Here is a 16,000-nt window from a genome sequence, read left to right on the forward strand (position 1 = left end):
TTCCATTAAAATTAGCGGAACTGTTTATAGGCCTGGTTCTGCTTACACTGAACAGTTTCGTTAAACTGACTCTAGAGATGCCATGTAACCAAATCTGAATAATGTTGGTCTTTCTGGCCTTACATCATTTTGCTTAATGAAACTGTCCTCCGTCTAGTATTAAGAGTTGATAAATACTGTTTTGTAAAACAGAATTGACTCTGAATTTGTCAACCGACTTGAAGTTGTCTGAACCAACTGCTCTTAGTTACGAGACACATGAAAAGATCTGAGTTTAAATAATATTCAGCTCCTCATTCGTGTTAAATTGAAAATTTATCTGTTAAAATTGTATTTTAAATTTTAACACCTCACATGAGAGAGAGAGATTGTGTATGTGACTTCAGGAATTAAATTGTGAAAAAGCCATCTCTCTTGGAAGTACAGTGCTATTGCTGACATGTAAAAAACAGTGTGAAGTACAATTATTAAAAGTCCCGTACATCAGGTAGTTTAATGACAATGTCCATATTTCTTTAGAACTTTTTTCCACAAGTGCTAAAATATTGCAGATCCAAGGACTAAAAAAATAATCATCTTGAATGTAATTTGATTGTACAGGTGTGAAAGTAGAACCCACATCTAATCAGTTGTCTTTCCACAATACTTAATTTTAAAGATTTGTTTTAAAGAAAATAGTAATGCAGTGTGTAATTGCTCCAAATTTTTTTTTCTTGAATTTATAATGGACTTTAATATCTTAATTATTTTATGTGGCTTTATCTCAGATTTAATTTTTATACACACTGATGTTAACCACCTATAGACGTTCTCAAAACTGGTACAGTAATGTTAAAAACCTGTTTGCGTTGAAAGTTCAAGTTAACCTTACTTTACACATAGTCTCGGAAAGATGCCTCTTTCACAGTCCCCTCAAAAGAAAGCTTGGGCAGTGCATGTCTATATGGTCACTATTTCAAAATACAGAAACCAGTTCTGTCAGTAGCATAAATTATATTAGCAGCTCTCTGAAGCCTTTTACTTCTCTGTTGCAGCTTCTTTTCTAAGCTCACAGTGTCTCTTCAGCCTCCTTTAAGCAGAGAACAAACCTGCCTCCTCTCAGGGCTCCAGAGGTACTTTCTTTTTCTTCCTGCCTTCTGTTTCTTTCCCAATTTACCTTTATCTGGTGAGCACAAATGAACTACATGTCTTGTGGCAAAGCACAAGCCTGGAGCCGTGAAGGCCTGTTTCCTGGCTAGAGAAATAGAGAGTGCAAAATTGGAATAAACCCAAAAATATTTCTGTCTAACATACGACCTTTTTGGTCATTGTTTGTCATTTATGCTGACAGGGCAAAAAAGAAGTTCAAGTTTAAAATAAGCCTTACTGGAAAATACTATCCTTTCTAAATTTCCTTTACTGCCATTTTTTCAGGAGGTAGTAATTTTGCTTTTCCCAGTCTTTTAGCTTTGACAAACATTTTGTTTGCACTCATTTAATTTTTCACCAGTTATAAAAAATTCAACCTCCAGATTGACAATTAAAGTTCATGGAATTCATTTCACATTTAAAATGATGCTGAAGTATTAATTTTACACATAGAGAAGAAACTTGTTTTCCGCACTTTGTTACTGATGCTGAAGCAAGAAGAGAATTAAAATTTTGTATTAGGATTTCCCTTCTGGAGACAGTTTTATCTTCCACCGATATTTGCACGTTTGGCTGTGCCACGTAAATCAGCAGTTGAGGTGTGCTGTGCATTTACGCCATGCACACGGCAGTGCCTGGGGTTACCCGAAGGTTGTGTCGCATCCTGTGGCACGCCATACCCTAATTTAGGCTGACATTATGCTTTGACTCATCATGTTAGATTAGGTACACCATGTGTGCCTGTACATGAGAGGATGTTGTTTTGCCATCCAGTTACCATAGGTTGGAGGAGTTGGTGTTAAGTGTTGGATATGATCTCAGTGTTCAAGCTTCCCGGATCGGTGCGGTGGCCTCGTGCTGGAGGAAATAAATCAGCAGCACACTAACGACGTGTTCTTCTCTCTAGGCAAGCTGACACAGGACCCCTGAGGGAAGACGTGCGGGAGAAGAGGGATCAGCTGGACCAGAATTTGAGCCACAAGTGGAAGGCATCTGTCAGACCTTTGCATGCACGAGAGCCTACGGTTCTGCCTCACGAGAGCCGTGGGAGGTCTGGGACATTGCCGAGTGATTACCGGTACTCTCAGGAAAACGTGAATGAGAAGAGCAAGGATCTCAGCCTGCCTCATCTGCCCTGCTCGGAGACACAGACCTTGAACGAGAACCACTCCTGTCCGTCCCGGGGCAAAGGAGAGGAAAACCATAAGGTAGAGCCAGCGCTGCTGAACAAGAAGCGTGGACCTGCTCCTCAGAGGCCACCACCGCCTAAAAGAGATAAATACAGGCGATCGGATAATTCTGCACTGTCACTCGGCACCTCTTCCGAATCTCTGCTGGTAGCACCCAGCCGGCCCTTCCTGTCCTCATCCCCCAGCTCGGCCGAAGTACTTGCCAGTCGCTCCTCTCTCTGTCAGAGTCCTGCAGCTTTCAATGGAAAACTGAAGAGTGCTAATCCACAGCAGCTCCAGCAAGCGTCATCCACGGAGAATGTTTGTCAGCACTTAGAAGAGAAAACGCACCTTAGGTCTGAGTCTGTATTATCTTCCAAGTATCGGTATCTTCAAAAACCTGGCATGGAGACATCAAGGTCCCCTTCTCCTCAGTTTGCACCACAGAAGCTCACTGATAAACCTCCTGTGTCCGTACAGGATGAGAACCCAGCCAGGTACTAGATGTAACTTCTTTTACTATTTTATTAACGCTTTTTTTTCCCAGTTAGACCTTACTTATGTTTGACTGTTCATTTTCTTTACTAAGAGCGCATCATTTGGGTTCATTAAGCATAAACCATCCCAGCATGTCCTAAAGAAATCTAAGACTTGTGTGAAATTCTGATTGGTACCATGAAAGCCCTTCAACTGCTCTGTGATTTCTCTTAGTTGACTGATGCTGCTCAGGTGTTACAGCTGGTAGTTAGTAGAAAATGAAAGGGATGGATTCAAACAGATTTTCTACTGCAAGTCTGGGCAAAATCAGAAGATTCCCTGTTGTCGTTTCTCCCATCCAAGTCTGTATATGAATATGAATCGGTGCGGGGACAAAGCAGATGTGGGAAGGGAAGCTGTATCCTTTGTGAGATCTGTTTTGAAAGCACACACAGTAAGGTACACTGCCAAGTCATGACTTTTTTGATGTTGCTTTTACAATGAAACATGGCACTCCAGGTAGTCTGCATTGGGGTTTGCAACAGTGTTTGTGTTGAGAGGGACTGAAGATTCAGCAGGATAATGCTGGTCCTTTCCTGGGCTAGGTAAACTCAGAATTAGATAAGGAAACTGAAACTAATTGATTGCTGTATCTGTCATATGCTGCTAACATCATAAAAGGTTATTCTCCCACAAGATAACAAACTCCTCCAGGAAGCTCAGGAATCTTAGTTTTCATAGATCCTTCAGCACTGTAATTGATGGTTAAATAATGAAAACAAAACCTCTGGGCTGAATGAATGCAGAGGTTGCTTCTCTGAGCAAAAGTGGTTGCAATAGGTGTTCTCTACTGTAATGTAAATGGTTGAATAGGCTCAGTCATGCTGTTTTCTAATGTGCCTTATGACATAGAAAACATTAATTACTTTTTTTCCTAAAAGTGCCTTAATGTTCTTCCTCTTGTAACCAGAGGAAAAAAATGACATTTCATCCTGCAATGTTTTTAACATGAAGTGATAATACAGTTTACTATGAAAAGTGCAACATGCCACGTGAACCCTAGCATCTATGTGCAAAGGTAGATGACAGTAATGACTTCCTTAATGTAGTGCTATGACTTCCTTAATGTATTGCTTTATGAATAGATACCAAGGATGCATAGAAAGCTAATTGTATTTGTCCTTCCTTTTTACTAAGCTTTAATGTTGAAACGAGCACTGAGGTGTGCCTAATTATATGCCCGTATCTGAATGATAATATGCTTATCCTGCAAATCTATTTTTAACATTTAAAATTCTTAAGCCAAGACAGCTTTTGTTTATGCACAATGTATTGTCCTCAGTTAGTAATTGCATTGCTTAATAAAGCAGGTATAGCAAGAAAGGAAAGACATGTGGGCCATAACTCTGAACCTTCTATATGGTGTTCACTATATGATATTTATTTCATATGAGTAAAATACATCAAGTAGAATTATCTTAATATGTTGTTAGTTGGATTTGGCTTATGCTTCTGTTGACTCCTTGCATATGAGCTTTTGGACATGCCAGTTTGCATGCTGTGGGCAGCCAGTGTTTGATGATGTCAGCATGTAGATGTTTACTCTTCTCTAAGAAAGGTGTCTTGTTTATCAACAGGATAAATTGAGTGAGTGTGCAGGGCTTCCTGCAATGTTTTAAGTAGAATGTAGTGTGGGGAAATACTGGCGGTGTGCAGAACCCAGATATTTTCAAAGATGACTGTTTAGCAGTAATAAAGATGAAAATAGTGCATCAGTAGATGTGCATCAATAGATTTTCAGTAAACGTACACTCAGGTCAAGGAGTGTCTGTGCTCGTGGTTGGAGTAAAGCTTCCTAATGGCTACAAGCAGAGTTGCTGAAGATGAAAATTTCATGCCACTGTTCCACAGATGGAAAACCTTCAGAAATCAGGGGGATAGTGACTGCAGAAACAGAATTTCTGAAGCACCTGGTGTTGAGCTGTCTTTGCTCTGACTGAAATCAGTTGACTTGATGATGCCTTAAGTATCTGGAAAATCTTTTGCTAGGCTGAGAGGAATGTACTCAGAATCTCAAAACAGGTGCCAGGTATTTTAGGTAAAGAATTGCAGTCAGCTCACTTCCTCCAGTTGTCCCACACACACTTATGCATGCTTCTTGTATTTCCCCCAAATTCAAAAATGTGTTTCTCTTCACAGTCTGGAAACATCCAAAAGGTGGGGGCTTTAAAAACAAACAGAAGAAAGAGGCAGGGGCAGTGGCAGTGGCAGTGGCAGGCATCTGCCCAGCTCTGCTGCAGGCAGGACAGCCCATGTCTGCAGGCAGGGAGCTGGGGCTGCATGGTGGACGTGGGAGCAAGCTCTTTAAAATGACAGTTGCCTTGAATAAAAACACTCCAACTGAATAGGAGTGTGGGGTGTTCAGTATGGGCTGGAAAACCTGCCCCTGAAGTTGGATCAGTATGCCAAAGCAGGTCTGCAAAGCACTTGAGGAAAGTAAATACCTGTTGGGAGGGTGCACATTGGTTCAGAAGCAAATACACCTTTAAAATATAAGATACAACTTCTGAAAAATATGAAGTCCAATTTTGATATTCCCTATGAAAGAAAAGTACAGCACAAAGTGACACACCCACACTTAGAGAAAAAGAGCTGTAGTTTGTCTTGCTCACTTATCTGAAAGGCAGCAAGCTACCCAGCCAGATGAAACCAGATATTTTAGCTAGTAGGCAATGTTCCTTTACTTGCTGTAGAGCTTCCAAACCCACATTATGACAATAATTTGAAACTTTCTGCAAACTCAAAACCACCAAACTAGACTTCAGTTTCTTACATGGTTTAGATACAGTACAGATGTTTCAGTGATGTTATTTAACATGTTATTGTCTAATTAAAAATCTAAGTTAGCCTCCTCTTTAAATAGCTTGTCTTATTGAATGTGCAAGGTTGCCCTTTGTGCTATGAAGTACAAAATTTTTGCTATAAGCTTCCCTTAAAAGGGGTATCCAGAAACATGTGTTATCCTCTCCAGTGACTGTTTTTCTTCTTTAAGAGAAAACTAGGATACTGTGGTGGGATCTATTTATTAAACTTTTGTATCTTGTGTGAAATTGTACAAAGGCAGATTATTCTTTTTTAAATCATGTCATTAAGTTTTGAATGATTTCCAGGTTTTCTGTGTGTGATTTGTCATCCTTGTAGCTCAGCAAAGACCTAGCCTGCAGGATGCTTCCATCTGGTGTGTTGTCTTTTCCCTTGGAAGAGCTGGGAATTGATGTGAGAGCATCACAAACTCCCCAGGCAGCTAAGCCGCCTGTCAGGCCAAAAACTGAGGCCCCTGTTGGATCTGTGTGAGGCAATGAGGTTGAGTTTGAGGCATACTTTTTTCCGTATGTGGGGCAACAAAGGGATAAAAGGCAATTTGGCAGCACTGTCTTAAATCTGGGGCCTGGCTGCTGAGACTGGACCCTCACATTCATGGAAACAACCAGAAGCCCTGTACCATGGGTACTGTGCAAGGCTGATCTCAGGATTACTTACAAGTGAAGTAATACTATTTTAAACACGTAGGTAGAAAAGAAAACATGTAGATTTAGGGTTTGAGATACAGTGCAAGGAACATTCCATTGCCTAGATCTCTCATCTACCTTTTTTCATATTTGGGCTTCCCCTCTGATTGCAGATAAGAATTGAAATGTAAGGTTATTCCATTTCTGAAGATGAATTTTCCTTGTTTTCCAGAATTGAAAGGGTTATAGACAACAATACTACAGTGAAAATGGTTCCCATCAAAATAGTTCATTCTGAGAGCAGCGCAGAAAAGGAGAGTCGACAAAGTCTTGTCAGTACTATGGAGCCTCCTGCTTTACCCAGTGGTTTGGAAAAGGACCAAATTAAAACACTCAGCACTTCTGAGCAATCCTATTCACGATTCTGTGCTTACACCAGACAAGGTGTAGAGCCAGAGCCAGAAGCCAGAACCAAACCAGCTGACCCGCAACCAGCTGAAGAACCTGGGAGCAACTTGAAGGACAGCAGTGCTGCCACACCAGCAGTCAGCTATGTGAAGGCTAAAGAGAAGACCTTTGAAGACTGGAAATCAGAGGAACTAGCCAGAGAGATTGTGGGAAGAGATAAATCTTTAGCGGACATACTAGATCCTAATGTGAAAATAAAAACAGCAATGGATCTGATGGTCGGTATATTCCCTAAAGATGAACATCTCCTAGAAGAAGCTCAGCAGCGTAGGAAGCTCCTGCCAAAAGTTCCTTCTCCAAAAATTTCAGAAGAGAAGTGAGTATTATTTTCTGTAGGCCAGTGGTTCCTTGTAAGCTGCTAACTAAAGTGTGTCAATTTTCTGAGGGGGCTGAAAGTGAGGATCTTCCTACTGTTGAGGTTTGGGGCTTTTCTAAGACTTTTCCATTAGAATAGCAGTCAAGCATAATACCACCAATGATACTATTAATGACAGAAAAAGAACAGTGTTGTACAATATGAAAAGTTTCCCAGGACCTGGTTGAATACTATTTGTGTGAGAACTTAACGAATAATTAACATCTCCCATTTCATAGTGATTAGATATTTTACCAAGATATTTTACCAGTCTAGTGACTGGATAGAGGAGGAACAATATTTTAGCCTTTTATGTGATGAAAATTTACAAAGACAGCTTGAAGTAGGCATGAGGCATTTCTGGAAATTAAATGAGAACAAAGTAAGAAAAGATTTAAATTCCATGAAATTGCATCCATGTTGATGTTCTGAGGGTCTTTTGTTTTCTTGATATGAGTTATCAAATTAAGCTGTAGCCTTCTCAAGAAGTTCATGTGTAATTTCGTAATCAAAAAGATAAATAATTGCGTTGTAGTATCCCACATTTGGCAGTCTGAAAGGATACTCTGACACTGAAGTCTTTGTACTACTTAATGAAATGTAACTTTACATTTTGTTTGCAGCTGAGATACTTTAGGTCCGTTTCAGTCATTGTAATGGTGAAGTCTTCTGCAGTACTTATGGGCATGTGCAGAGTTCATACAAATTTTCTTTGCAACCATTACTTATTTACCTTATTTACATAGGTAATGACATTCTGTTGAACTTGCTGCTTGCTTGGTGAAATGATGGCCCTAAAAGATTGTCCTTTCTTTTCAGTGATTAGGGTGTCAAGGCAGTTAATGAAAGTTTTGACTTTTTACCAGGAAAGAGGAGCAGAGCACGCCGTCTGCCATCTCCCTGACAACCAATTCTACTTACTATAGCACATCTGCACCGAAGGCAGAGTTGCTGATTAAAATGAAGGACATGCAGGAGCAGCAGCAACAGCAGCAGAGTGAGGAAGATTCTGAAGACGAGCTGGATCATGACTTGTCAGAAAAGAAGGTAAAAGACATTGCTGAAAGTGTTAACGGGAGGCTCTTCGTTGCACGCATTTCATTAACAGTGAGTTTGCTAAGTAAACACCCCTAAATAAAAGGCCTTCTAGATGTACAGCCTGCAAAATCAGCCTGGGGTGTTTTCTTTGGATGAGGTAGGGGGTGTTAAGTGTCCAACTGTGAAATTAGGAAATTCATATTAGGTGCTTTTTACAGCTTGATGCACATTTTGAAAGGTCTGAAGGGCAGAAGTTTTAGAGCGGTTATTTTCAAATATTGTTTTCCATTTGAAAAATTATTTGGGAGATAGCTAATCAGCTTGGTGGAGTCAGTGGAAGCTGCTCATCACAAGGGAGGCAGTCTTCTCCACTCTTGTTCATCCCCATCCTTTGGTGTTTTATTTCTGATCAAAGGTCAACATAATCACCTAGGTATTAAAATGATGATATAATGACATTTCTGTGGTTTGAGAAAGTGTTGTCCTATGTTAAAATCATCGCACTCATCTCAGTAGTAATTTGGCACAAAATATTTTAATCATAGTTCCCAGTATGGATAAGCTGGAGGAAATGGTCTATTTGATCAATTAAAGTGATGTAGTTTACCTAAGCCAGTAATACAGTGGTGTGCAAATCTTTTCTGTTAAAGTCAGCTCTCTGCTTAATGTTCTACTGCATTTGGTAATCCAGTCCCAAATAAGTGTCATTTAATTAAATATTAGAAATATATTTAATCAATAAGAATTAAAGATTCCATAGGAGATTCCCACCTCTGGTTCAGTGCAGAGGTGGATGCCACTGCATTTGAGGGGACTGAAGTGTTTTCTGTTACCACCGTGGCTTTTTTAACCTCCCTCCACCTTCCCTCCCTCTCTCCCTCTGCTTCCACTGCATCTCAGGGAGCAATGCGGCGTGCACTGCCGGGGGTATTGGGTGGTTGCAGCAGGAGAGCTGCCCTTGCCCTCTCAACAGACTGCTGCTGAATCCAGCAGCTGTACTACTTAGACAAATTAAGGATTTTGCTGCATTTTGAATAATTTGGTTTTATCTGCTGCCACATGTGATGGTCACATTCATCATTTTTTGCTAGAATTAGTTTCCTTCTCATTAATTACAGAGTATATGTATGGAGAGGGTGTTAAAATTAAACCTTTTTTGTTTGCCCAACAAACTAAATACTAAAACTTTTATAAGCTAAAGTGCTGATTGGTGTCTGTTCACAGGAAAATCATATTCACCCTTTACATACTCCTCCATCCATTCCATTCCCCTAGTTCCTGTATATACCACTATTTATATGAGATAGGAAGTATTTCATGAAGAGCTTTTAGCAGAGCTCTGCCGTCATCTTCTCTGGATACACATATTGTCGTAGCCACACACACACTGCTGCTTGCTTCTCTCCCTGCTCCTCCACATGCAGTAGGATGTGAGCACTCAGTTCAGTGGGCTTTCATCTTGGATCTTGTCAGAAAACATATAAAACTCGTGGTAAGTGGGTCAAGGCATCTTTATAAAACAGCCAGAATATATAACTTGGCTCAGCTTCACATATTTGGCAGCAGTTTAACAAGGGATCATTAAAGAACTGAACACTTTAATAGCACACTTTACGACGTCAATTATTTCAGAGGAGGCACACGCCCAGAACCTGTTCCTTGATTCCTAGAAATCGGTCAGTTCTGTAATGAGATATCTTAATTGCAGTCCGCTGTGGAATGATTGTAATATTTGTCATTCTCTGCTCTGCAAACCAGAAATGTATGGTACTTTTTTTCCTTTTCAAATAAGTATCTGAATTTCATAAAGAGTCGGGGGGGTGGGGTTTGGTTTTGTTTTGTTTTGTTTTGTTTTTTTTAATCTGGGACAATCCCAGTATTCCCAGCTAGCAGGAATGGAATGCGTCTCTCGTACTGAGTTTAATGTAGGTTTAATGTAATTATAAAATATTGAACAGATGTTGAAGACACTACAAGAGCGTTCTCTGTAGTAAGGAAAATCCATATGTGGCTGAGTAGGAAGTGTCCCCTTTGCCTTTGGGAAAGTTTCGGCGACTCCTGAAGAGTGTACAGATAATTGCAGAATACCAAGTTTCTTCTTCTGCTTTTAGACCTGAACTTTATATGACATGGAGTGGTGAGCTGAGAGCAGAGTAATTTACATTACACATGGCAAGCAGTGAACCACCTGAGCAGCACTCTGCTGAGCTACCTTCTGTGTTGCTAGTCAGATCAGCAAGAATTACTGGAAAAAGATGAGGTTTTGTTCTTTTCTTGTTTACTGGGACAGAATTCATAGCTACAAATTATTCATCTGCCAGTTTCAAGATGTAGGTTGGAGCTCTTCTGGCTCAGTGGATATTGAACGTAATACAGATTTTCTGCTGGTTAGCAAAAGCATGTAAGTGAGCTCACAGTTGCTGCACCCGAAGACTGCTTCATCTGGGTAGGAAGCAATCAGTGGTCATAATGCAATTCTTAATAGATATGACAGTCTTAAAGAGAGGCAAGTACTTGCGGCCTTCTCACCTGCAAAAGCAGCCCTTTAGAGGCTAGCTTCAGTGGCTTGATCTGGGATTGTCAGACCACATGGGTAAACACTGAGCACACGTATGGCTTTTTTTCATTCGATAAAGTTGCAGCACAACTGCAGAAGTTAAAAACTTCGGATAGTAACATAGAGCACAACAGTATCCTGTTGTGTTTCAGATGGTAAAACAGCAGCGTTGTACATGTGCATGTCATCTAAGGGAAACGAGAGCATAGCACTGTGACCTACATAATCCAAATCAAACTGCATTTGCATTGAGAGAACAGGAAAAAAAACAAATCCTGCAGATTAATCAGTCAGTAAAGCAGGCATCTGTAGAACTGCTTACTACCTTAATCTTTTGGGCACCCAGACTAACAGATAACCCAAATCCAGATTAACCTGCCCTGACTATATTAAATGAAGAAGAAGAAAACCAGCCCAGATAATCCATGTATTGAATTTCTACTTTCAAAAAGGCTGTTAAATTTTTGGGGTGTAGTTGCTTTCTGTTAAGATGGCACTTTTTTTGTTGTCGTTGTTCCCAAAATAAATTGGCAATGACTGCTCAGTGGTGTCAGAGTGAGAGCAGTAGCTGCTATCAGTATGTTTCTCAGTAATCATGAAGGCTTGTAATCAGATTTGCATTTAGAAAGCAGAGTTCCTAAAGAATGTCATGGCTTTTTTTTTTTTTTTTCAAAAAAAAAAATGAAAGGGTATTGTGAAATAATTAGTATTTTAAAGGATGTAATTTTCTTTTAGAATTTACACTAAGAGGTGTATGTTTAGAGAATGCTTTGGGAATTTTTCTTACCTGAAATCAGCTGAGTGCTAAACAGACATCTACATTTAAATGAAAGGTGACACTTTTAGGGTGTGATTCATCTCAGGTTAAGGTAATGACTAGCTGAACTGGCTTCCACCCCAAGTGAAAACTAATGGACGTGTAAGGAACAAGACCTCTTGCCCAAACGCAGGGTGGTAGCTGGGCAGCAGAGATGGAACACAGGTCACTAAGGGAAGAGATCTGGGTTCTTGGTCTGGCTCTGCTGGTGCTGCACCTGACATGCTGCTTCCAAGCTAGGGCACGTGCATCCCAGGCAGTGGGGGATTATACTAGCAAAACCCTGACAAACTGCAGAGGAGGTGGTATATTTGCCTGGCATAGGACGGTGACAGCCAAAGATGATAGTTTGGTCCTCTGGCAGAGCCACTTGGCACAGCTTTGTGCAGGGCTGCTTTGTACAATACAAAAGTAGATTTTGTTCCCTGTGCCACAAGGATTATGATTTCCCTACAGAAATATTATTGTAAGGCACTGTTAAGGTTAAGATTTTCTGAAAGAGAGGGAGGGCTGCTATTGGAGGGATGCTAATATTATGCAGAAAGAAACAAAAAGCTAGACAGTGCCCTAGTTTTAACTGAGGCATGTGGAAAATACAGGATTGTTTTCCTGATACTGTTTATCCTCCTAAGTGTAGCCCTTCAGAAAGGCATTATGGACCTGGTATTTAGAGAGAAAAGGGTGCATTGCACTTTATGATGTTCCATAGCAGGCTTTGAAGCTGTTCAGGGAAGAAGCAGGAATGCTTGCTGGGTGGGGTGGAAGTCAGTCCTTCATCTTTTGCTACAGGGGCAAATTGCTGTAACACAGATCTCAAGCAGAGCATTGCAGACTTACATCCTGAACTTCTGAATCCAGAGGTGTAGACCTTAGACATATACTTAGACATACATGTATTTGTCATGCGCTTATTGTCAGAGCCACATGGGAGCTTCAGTGTACTAAAATACTAGATTTCTGATGTAACTTTCAGAAGTGGGGAGAAATGCAGTAGTGCTAATAAATTCTCATCCTCTTTACTTTCCACAGCAAGAACTTATTGACAGCATTAGCAGGAAGCTGCAGGTGCTGAGAGAAGCACGGGAAACACTTCTAGAAGACATCCAAGCAAACAATATACTGGGGGAGGAGGTAGAGGCCATTGTGAAAGAAGTCTGCAAACCAAATGAGTTTGACAAATTCAAGATGTTTATCGGCGACCTTGACAAAGTGGTTAACCTCCTGCTGTCCCTATCGGGTCGTCTGGCCCGGGTGGAAAATGCCCTTAATAACCTGGATGAAAATACCTCTCCGGAAGAACGGGTGAGAAAAGCCAGTAATAATACCACTGCATTTGTTGCACATGGTGTGGGATTTTTTGCTTGGTTTTCTTTGTCCAAATTGCAGACCTCAAGATGAGGGATAGTGAATGAATAAATCTCATAAGGCCATTTTCTTTAGATTTCTTAAAAGTTTTCTCTTTGCCTTGCTTTTACTTGGAATACTAAAACTACAGTTGGCTTGCTGAGAAAAAGTGGTGTTTTGGGGTGCAACATACTAGAAAACAGACTTCTTAGCAAAAGTTTAAAGAAAGAGGGTAGCTTCTGATAAGAGTGTAAAAAGGCAAGCAAAAATATTTTAACAATTCAGCATGGGAAAAGGAGTGTTACTTTGTGCTGTAAAGCAGAAAGCTTACTGACTTCTTTATACTCAACAAAGATCTTGATAAAAATCTGTAAGGTTATTACAAAGAAAATGTTTTTCATCTACTACAGCTTCCTCCACAGTGCCCAGCAAGGAACAAGAGCAAGAAATGAGAGTACAAGTCTTAAGGAACAAAAAAAAAAAAAAAAATGGGCGTGTAGGGGAGGATTTGGGGTGGGGCTGGGCACAGCAGGAGGGGGAGGCATTGCAGAAAGAATTTTTCAATAGAAAACATGTTTCACCCAATCAGAACAGCCTGGTAGTGATGTGGAGGAATCCCAGCAGATATGAAAATTTCAGGAGCATTCAAGGTGCTCAGACCTGTTGGATCCCACCTCTGCTGGCAGCACTTTCTTTAGCTCCAAATCCCATCAGGCCTCAGCTGGAAAGGAGATGTCTAGCAGTACAGATATGCACCAAAGGAGAGATGTACACATGTGCGAAACTTAAAGGCTAAAATAAATAAATAAATGGGGGGGGGGGGGGAGGGGTAGGTACGTGTCAAGTGAGTTTAGCTTCTACAGTTAAATGAATGTGAAGTGGGATTTTTGGCTTGTAGCTGTGGACTGAAATGCCAGCAGTCCACCTAAGTGTTGCAACAGAATTTTTTCCACGGGCTGTGGGTTCATGTTGTGTTTTTTCAGCGTGCGCCGTTGTTTCACCAATAAGGACCAATAAGTGCTGTGACTAGTCTGAAACTGTGTTTTTGGTGTTTGGCTCTAGCTGCTGCCAAACATACTTGTTTAATGGTTGTCCAGACCCCTCTCTGACTGAGGCAAAGGGAAGGTATTTGACAGCTTATTAGAGGGCAGATCAAAGCTTCTGAAACTTAAAGAAATTTAATACATCTTTAAACTTTTTTTTTCTAAATGTGGTTGCAGTTGTCTAATGGGCTTAAAGATGGGAATGTGTGCTGGGGAAAGAGCTACTAGATTATATGAGAATATAGGAAACACAGTTTGAGAGCTGTGATTAGAAATAGCTTATTGGCTAGGTGTGGAAAAGGAAGAAGGTGAGTAGGTGGTGTAGTAAGGGCAGTAAGAAATTGTCTGTGTGCTCTGCTGTCAAATTTAGACTGACGGAAATCCAAATCCCTAACATATTTTAATCCCCATTCATCTTCTCATTCACTGACACCAGTCTTGCCATAGTAACATCAGAACTATATCTAAAAGTGTAGGTCAGAGATACTTCTCAGATGGATCAAGTCCCCACATACTTTGTCTATAAAGACAATGCATAGAGGGTTACAAGTGCATTTCTTTGAATTTAGACTGGCGTGTGTGGCTTTTTTGTTTGTCATTTGGTATTGTGTAGGTCATATGATGATATTTGGTGTACTACCAATGTACCATATAAACAAAACAGGGTAGATTACTTCCATCCCTGGGGATCATATCCCTAGTGATCACTAATATTGGGGTTTTAAAATTTTTTTTGAAGCTGATGTAGTCTAATAGATGTTACTCTGATAGTTTTCCACTTTCTAGGAATCACCAACACCTCAGCTGACTTTCTAAGTAAACAGTCTGTCAGCAGGCAATTAATCACTGCTGAATTAATATTCTGACTATTACATGCTCTGTTGAGGGAGGTGGATTCACTCCAAAACAGGCTTTCTGGTGTCAGTCATCTTTGACAGAGGTAAAAGCAAATTCAAGAGGTATCTCATTTGCCTTCTTTCTTTCTGCATCCCGCTCCTCTTAGGTATTCCCTAAACATCCACAAGGGCAGAGGTACTAAAACATCATGCAAATTTCATAACAAAAGTAGTGTTTACTTTCCTTAAACTGTCAGGTTACTCATGTTCATCTGAAAGTCATGCCAGAGGCTTGGTAAGAAGAAACCATACAACTTAAATCTCAGGAATTGTTATGAAGGACTAAACGTTTGGTTGCTCTTGTGTCTGTTGACAATGATAGCAAATGGCTTGCAAAACAGAGCTATTTCATCCAGAGATTAGGTGGGTAACTACAACTGAGCTGCCAGCTGGTAGTTATGTGCCCTCTTGTGTTTATCTAATTCTGTGTAATTCTGCCGCTGCTGCTCAGTGTACACCCAAGCTGCAAGGCTGTCTAGCCACCGTCCCAAGTTTGGGCTTGGCTGCTAGTTCCTCTGGTAAATTATGGAGAGCAGTACTTCCAGCTCTTTGCAGCAGATAGTTCTGCTTGAAAGTTGTAGTGAGATTTTTTTTTTCCCTCTGGCATAAGCTCAAAGGAAGATTAAACTGTGGTTTTTCTAATAATGTGTGATTTCTGTGACTTCTCTTCCATAGCTGTCTTGAATCCTGAGTTAGTCTAGGCTGTATATTTTAAGTACATTGAGAATGCAAATCTGAAAGTGTTTCACCCTCTGAGCTTTGGGCTGTCTATAGAAGGGAGTACAGGGTACATGTGCAACTCAGACATATAGGTCTATTAAAGCATGCTGCTCTGTATCCCCCTTTGTCTCACACTTCCATCGTGAAAAGACTCTAGTTTATAGTCTACAAAACCACTTTTCTGTAAATCTTTTAGACTTATTATAGCATGTGTGATTTAAAAGTCCAAATGAAAGAAATGGACACGTTACTCAAACAGACTGTGGTTTATTTGAAGACATAGGTTCTCAAAGAAAATCAGTCTCTGAAGCAAAGCTAAAAGTTATGGAGTGGTACCTCTTAGGGGCACTTTTTAATTAAGTTCGGAAACTGTACAGGAATTTTTTACATCAGCATAGTCTAGCCATACTCTGTAGCTGGAAAAAGGCAATCACTCCTAGGCAGATATCTGCAATAGGTCAGATTAGTAATGCTCCTGT

General features: G+C 40.4%; 1 protein-coding gene across 8 annotated transcripts in view; it reads left to right on the forward strand.

Moving 5' to 3' along the window:
• Window positions 1-16,000, forward strand: part of SHROOM2 (shroom family member 2) — a 130,244-nt gene that overhangs the window by 110,580 nt on the left and 3,664 nt on the right. For 5 of the 8 annotated variants that reach the window (XM_042788624.1, XM_042788626.1, XM_042788628.1 and 2 more), the window contains 5 exons: window positions 1,035-1,112; window positions 2,036-2,794; window positions 6,516-7,067; window positions 7,973-8,153; window positions 12,548-12,820. In XM_042788624.1, coding sequence (XP_042644558.1) covers window positions 1,035-1,112; window positions 2,036-2,794; window positions 6,516-7,067; window positions 7,973-8,153; window positions 12,548-12,820 — 1,843 coding nt within the window. The remainder of the gene's footprint in view (window positions 1-1,034; window positions 1,113-2,035; window positions 2,795-6,515; window positions 7,068-7,972; window positions 8,154-12,547; window positions 12,821-16,000) is intronic. The other 3 variants (XM_042788625.1, XM_042788627.1, XM_042788630.1) reach the window with 1 other exon arrangement.

Source organism: Tyto alba, unplaced genomic scaffold (genome assembly GCF_018691265.1).
Source record: "Tyto alba isolate M040663 unplaced genomic scaffold, T.alba_DEE_v4.0 Super-Scaffold_14, whole genome shotgun sequence".
Taxonomy (NCBI): domain Eukaryota; kingdom Metazoa; phylum Chordata; class Aves; order Strigiformes; family Tytonidae; genus Tyto; species Tyto alba.